At 41.8% G+C, this 4,765-nt stretch overlaps 1 protein-coding gene across 1 annotated transcript; it reads left to right on the top strand.

Annotated features, from left to right (window-relative positions):
* Positions 1-9: 9 nt before the first annotated feature.
* LOC116379340 (cytoskeleton-associated protein 5-like) lies at positions 10-4,355 on the top strand (the record flags this gene model as incomplete). The annotated part of the gene is made up of 5 exons (XM_031841284.1): positions 10-161; positions 1,040-1,132; positions 3,429-3,614; positions 3,744-3,838; positions 4,000-4,355. Coding segments are annotated over exons 1-5 (748 nt in total), but the record flags the coding sequence as incomplete, so codon positions are not given.
* Between the last annotated feature and the right edge of the window lie 410 nt (positions 4,356-4,765).

Here is a 4,765-nt window from a genome sequence, read left to right as displayed (position 1 = left end):
TGTGTGTGTGTGTGTGTGTGTGTGTGTGTGTGTGTGTGTGTGTGTGTCAGACTGAGGTGTGTGAAGAGCGGGCTGCGGGTGTACTTCCTTCCTCCTGTCTACAGCAGCTGGACTCGGCCAACTGGAAGGAGAGACTGGCCAGTATGGAGGAGTTCCAGAGGGTGAAGTGTTTTCTTCCTTGATGACTGTGTTAATTCATACATTTTTATCTGTTTGCATGAAAATGATGGTGCCCGTCACATCACGTGATGCTGCCCAACCAATCAACTGTGTGTATTCCCGTAAGCATCGTAACCCAAGTTAGATAAACACACACAGGAGAGACAGAATAGTCTGAGAAGTATATAAATCAAAGAAGTTATTTCTCATGGTGTTCTCCAACAAGAGAACAGTGGACAGTGAGACCAGAGCCTTTAACCAAGAATGGACACTCTTATATGTTCATTCTTTCCACGGACAGTTCATAACCAGGATGTCTCATGTGTTCAGTTCATAACCAGGATGTCTCATGTGTTCAGAGACCATGAGGATTATTTAAAGCAGCAATGTGAAGCGCCAGTATGAGACGAAGTAGTTTCCTCAAACTCTTTTGAGCAAACATACCCACTCGCATCCAAAATGAAGTCACAGATAATAAACAATCTAAGAGCTCAATATGATCAGAATCCTAACACGAATTCACTGCAACAATGATGTTAACAGAGAATAGAGCTGAAACAAGTGGTTTAATAACAGATATTCTATTCTGGACCTTTTTCTATTCTCTAACTGGACCTCGCTGAATTTTAATTGAATACCCCTGCCCTACAGGGTACTAAAGTAAATATTGAAGTAAAGTTTTTAATGTCATCAAAGTATCAATTGTTGAAGAAACACATTGATTGAAGGCATACAACTATAAACATTTTCTGTGTGAAATGCTAAAACTTCTACATTGCATATTGAAGACAGTTGGAGCCGTGGAAAAGGCTGACGTGTCACTACCTGTTATACAATAATATGCAGGAATAATAATCTATGGATTGATGTATGCTTCTAGGCTGTTGAGACCATGGATAAGGCGGAGATGCCCTGCCAGGCCTTAGTCAGGATGCTGGCCAAGAAACCAGGCTGGAAGGAGACCAACTTCCAGGTAAGTGTCTCTGTTCCAGCGGCAGATTGTTTCCTGAAGCCATGTGGATGTCGTCTGGGCTGGGGTCGACCGTCGCTCTTAATTGTGAGGAAGCAAGTTTTTAGAGAAAAGAGATCCTCTCCCCTGAATCATCATTTTCTGATTAAGATGGTACAGCTGATCAGCCGTGAGATATCCGTAACATGTCTGGATGGGCAAATACCAAAGCGTAATGCTGTAATACCTGGATTTATGATCATCAGTACGGATAAAAAAGGTGGCCGAAATTACTACACAATGAAGCCTATTTGTAAAAAGTCTGACTTCATGCTTTTTCAGGTCTATCCGCAAGACGACAAGCAAACAACTCGTTCAATCCTTGTTTTCTGAATGTTTGGATCGATCAGTTTGTTTTGCTAACATTGTAGCTGCTCCATCAACACCCAACATATCATCATCTTGACTTAAATAGGCAGCCATGTTATGGTTCATACTAGTGCTGACTATTTTTAATCGCTTTTTTTTTTTTTTTTTTTTTTTTTTTTTTTTTTTTTTTTTTTTTTTGCGATTTATTGCAGTGTTATGTGCGAAGTTCAATAATGAATTCAACAGTAGTGTATTGCACTATGCTATACGTCCATATGCACTATTGCTATATGGACAAAAGGTCAAACATTTGGTTTGCAAACACTTTAAACAAATCGGGTGCTTTTTAACAGCAGTATTCCCTTTACACAGCAGCAGTTCTCTCTTCACTATCTGTGCTCAGTGACTATATGTGAAACGTTCCACTGCTGTGCAACATGAATAACATGTTTCATCTACATGTGTGTGTTGTGTCTTCATGACAGTCAGAGCATGTGAATGCAGCTCTACTGTTCATCACTATAATGCTGTAACTCCAAGGTGATGATGGTTACCCAGCGATGTCCAGTGAGAGCAGCAGCTGCTACACGTAACGCCTTCGCTTTAGTCGTACTCTCCTTTAATACAACTCGTGTGTTCTTCTGGTGACGGTGCGTCTTGAGGCTCATACGTGATGTCATTCGTTGAGATTCTAAAGGTGCGTTCACACCAAACGCGACGTGAACGTTCCTTAGACCGACATCTTCCACAACACTAACCTGCAGTTTGTATCCACTTCTCTGTAGCATTTGTTAGCTTGTCTTGCCTTAGTTTATCTCTACTTCTCCCACACGCTGCATCAACGTAGTCTGAAGACTTCCTCCACTGTGTGTTTGGGTGATTTGTGTGTATTGCATTTAAGTGATACTTCAGACTCGAAGTACTCTGGTGATAAGAGAATTCGCCTTTGCAGTGGATACAAATAACTTTGGTTCTATCAACTCCGCCGTGTGGAAGAGATTTATAATGAAGATGTCCTTGTAAGAGTTCGGTACCTTTCTCCATTTTTCTGTCCCTGCCAGTTCTTTTCGGTTCCCGGTTCATGTGAGTGCTGCAGCAGTCTTAGCCCCAAATGCTCTCATTGGTTGAGACGCGTGATGATGCCAATCCTGATCAACATCCCACCCCTCCTGTGACCCTCTGTCTGTATGTGTTTTCAGAGCCAGTGAGCAACGGACTTTCAAAATAATAATAATAATAAAAAAGAAATGCGTTAACGCGCGATAAAATAATTGTTGGCGATAACGCGTTAACTTGCCCAGCACTACTAAGAACACAATAATAACATGGTGCAAAACTGGTATCGATAAAAAGGAAACCAACGGAGCTTATTTTTTCTTACAGATTTCATCCTTATTTGATCTGCCGCCATTAAAAATATTTTATTTAAGTGGGGATAAAATAATTAAGGGATCTATTCAGTGGACGTGGTTCTGTGAAGCCTCACCATTCCATTACAATTCTCAGGTCTCGATGCTTCTCAATGTGTTGCATCCTCAATTCTCTTTACTACTGCACATGGCTGCCTTTTCAAGAGTAAATACAAGCAGTGAGATAAATCTCAACTCGCTTCTTGTTGAGAAAGTGAAATCAGACTAACGGTCTAATAGTGGTGTCACCAACCTCGCTAACTATTAGTACTATTGGTGTTCTCTTTGTCATGCGCCTTTCTTTCTATTTAAGAGGTTGTACGTCAGGGACTGTTCTACCGTGTTCAAAATGTAACGAGTAAAAAAAGCCGTTCGCGTCCGCTTAGTGATGCGTCTTAGAATAGACATTTCCACACCTCTAATGGGTCGGTTATTATCTTGTCGGCTTGCTTCAGAACCGCCTGTTTGTAGGTCGACTACAGAGATGGATGCTGGAATGATCACTTGGGTGTACCCATTCTGATGCTATCTGCCCTGTGTAGGTGATGCAGATGAAGCTGCACATCGTGGCTCTCATCGCTCGGAGAGGACAGTTTTCAAAGACGTCAGCCTCCGTGGCTTTGGATGGCTTGGTGGACAAGGTCGGAGACGTCAAATGTGGAGGAAACGCCAAAGCGGGGTTGACTGCTATTGGAGAGGCTTGCTCTCTGCCGTGGACTGCAGATCAGGTTTGTTTCTCTTTACGAGGGATGGTATACTCTGGGTAGAAGAAAAGTAAATTTTGCCCAAATAAAAGTTTAAAATGCATTCTGTTTAAGAGTCGACTGTATTTACAGAGCTTGTGTTGTATTTGTCAGGTTGTGTCTATGGCGTTTGCACAGAAGAACCCCAAAAACCAGGCAGAGACTCTCAACTGGCTGGCTAACGCCATGAAGGAGTTTGGCTTTTCTGGGTAATTTACAGTCCTTATTTTAGTGCTTATTATTATTATTATTATTATTATTATTATTATTATTATTATTATATCAAATCAATGTAATATGTATATTAATTCAGTGATTTTCTTCAAAAATGATTCCAACGTTCCACCTCCCGAACCTCTCCTCTCTCCAGTATCAATGTGAAGGGTTTCATCAACAACGTGAAGACCGCTCTGGGAGCAACTAACCCTGCTATTCGGACAGCTGCCATTGCCCTGCTGGGAGTCATGTTCCTCTACATGGGAGCTCGTCTTCGCATGTTCTTTGAAGACGAGAAGCCTGCTCTCCTCACGCAGATAGATGCTGAGTTTGAGAAGGTATGGACGAGGGATGGGCATTTTCAAGCAAAACTACTATCCCCCGCTTCACAGCATATATTTATACCTCTACCTCTCACCACCTGGTCATCCCGTGCAGGGAAAAGAGAACATAACAAAAAAAACAAAAATCTCTATTCAGGCTTCGTAAGGTCATGGAAAACCTGGAAAAGTCATGGAATTTTAAAATGGTTATTTCCAGGCCTGGAAAAGTGCTTGAAAAAAAATAAAATCCCAAACGTTTTGGAAAAGTCATGGAAATTTGTTATTCATATTTTCATGTCGTCAGATTGGAGTGAGAAAATGTGATGTCGTGATCTTCGCAATAGAACATCTTTGATGTGTCGAGTCTTGGCCAATCAGCGTTAAGATGTCTCCAGTGTCTTCATTTCCCTCCGTTAAAGTTTAAGTTCCGTTACAGTTCAGACTTGCTGGGTTAAGTTAACGTCCACTGCATGCAGAACTTTGTCGACTGTTAGCGTTCATCATTATCGCGGTTTAGGAGGAAAAAACGTAACGTGATGAGACATGTAGCCCCCCCCCCCCCGTGTTCCGGTTCAGTTCACGCGGCCACTCATTAAC

This window comes from Anarrhichthys ocellatus, unplaced genomic scaffold (assembly GCF_004355925.1).
Source record: "Anarrhichthys ocellatus isolate YVR2014 unplaced genomic scaffold, GSC_Weel_1.0 scaffold4144, whole genome shotgun sequence".
Lineage (NCBI taxonomy): Eukaryota > Metazoa > Chordata > Actinopteri > Perciformes > Anarhichadidae > Anarrhichthys > Anarrhichthys ocellatus.
Note: the sequence above shows the minus strand (reverse complement) of the source record. Positions and strands in the feature narration are given on the sequence as shown.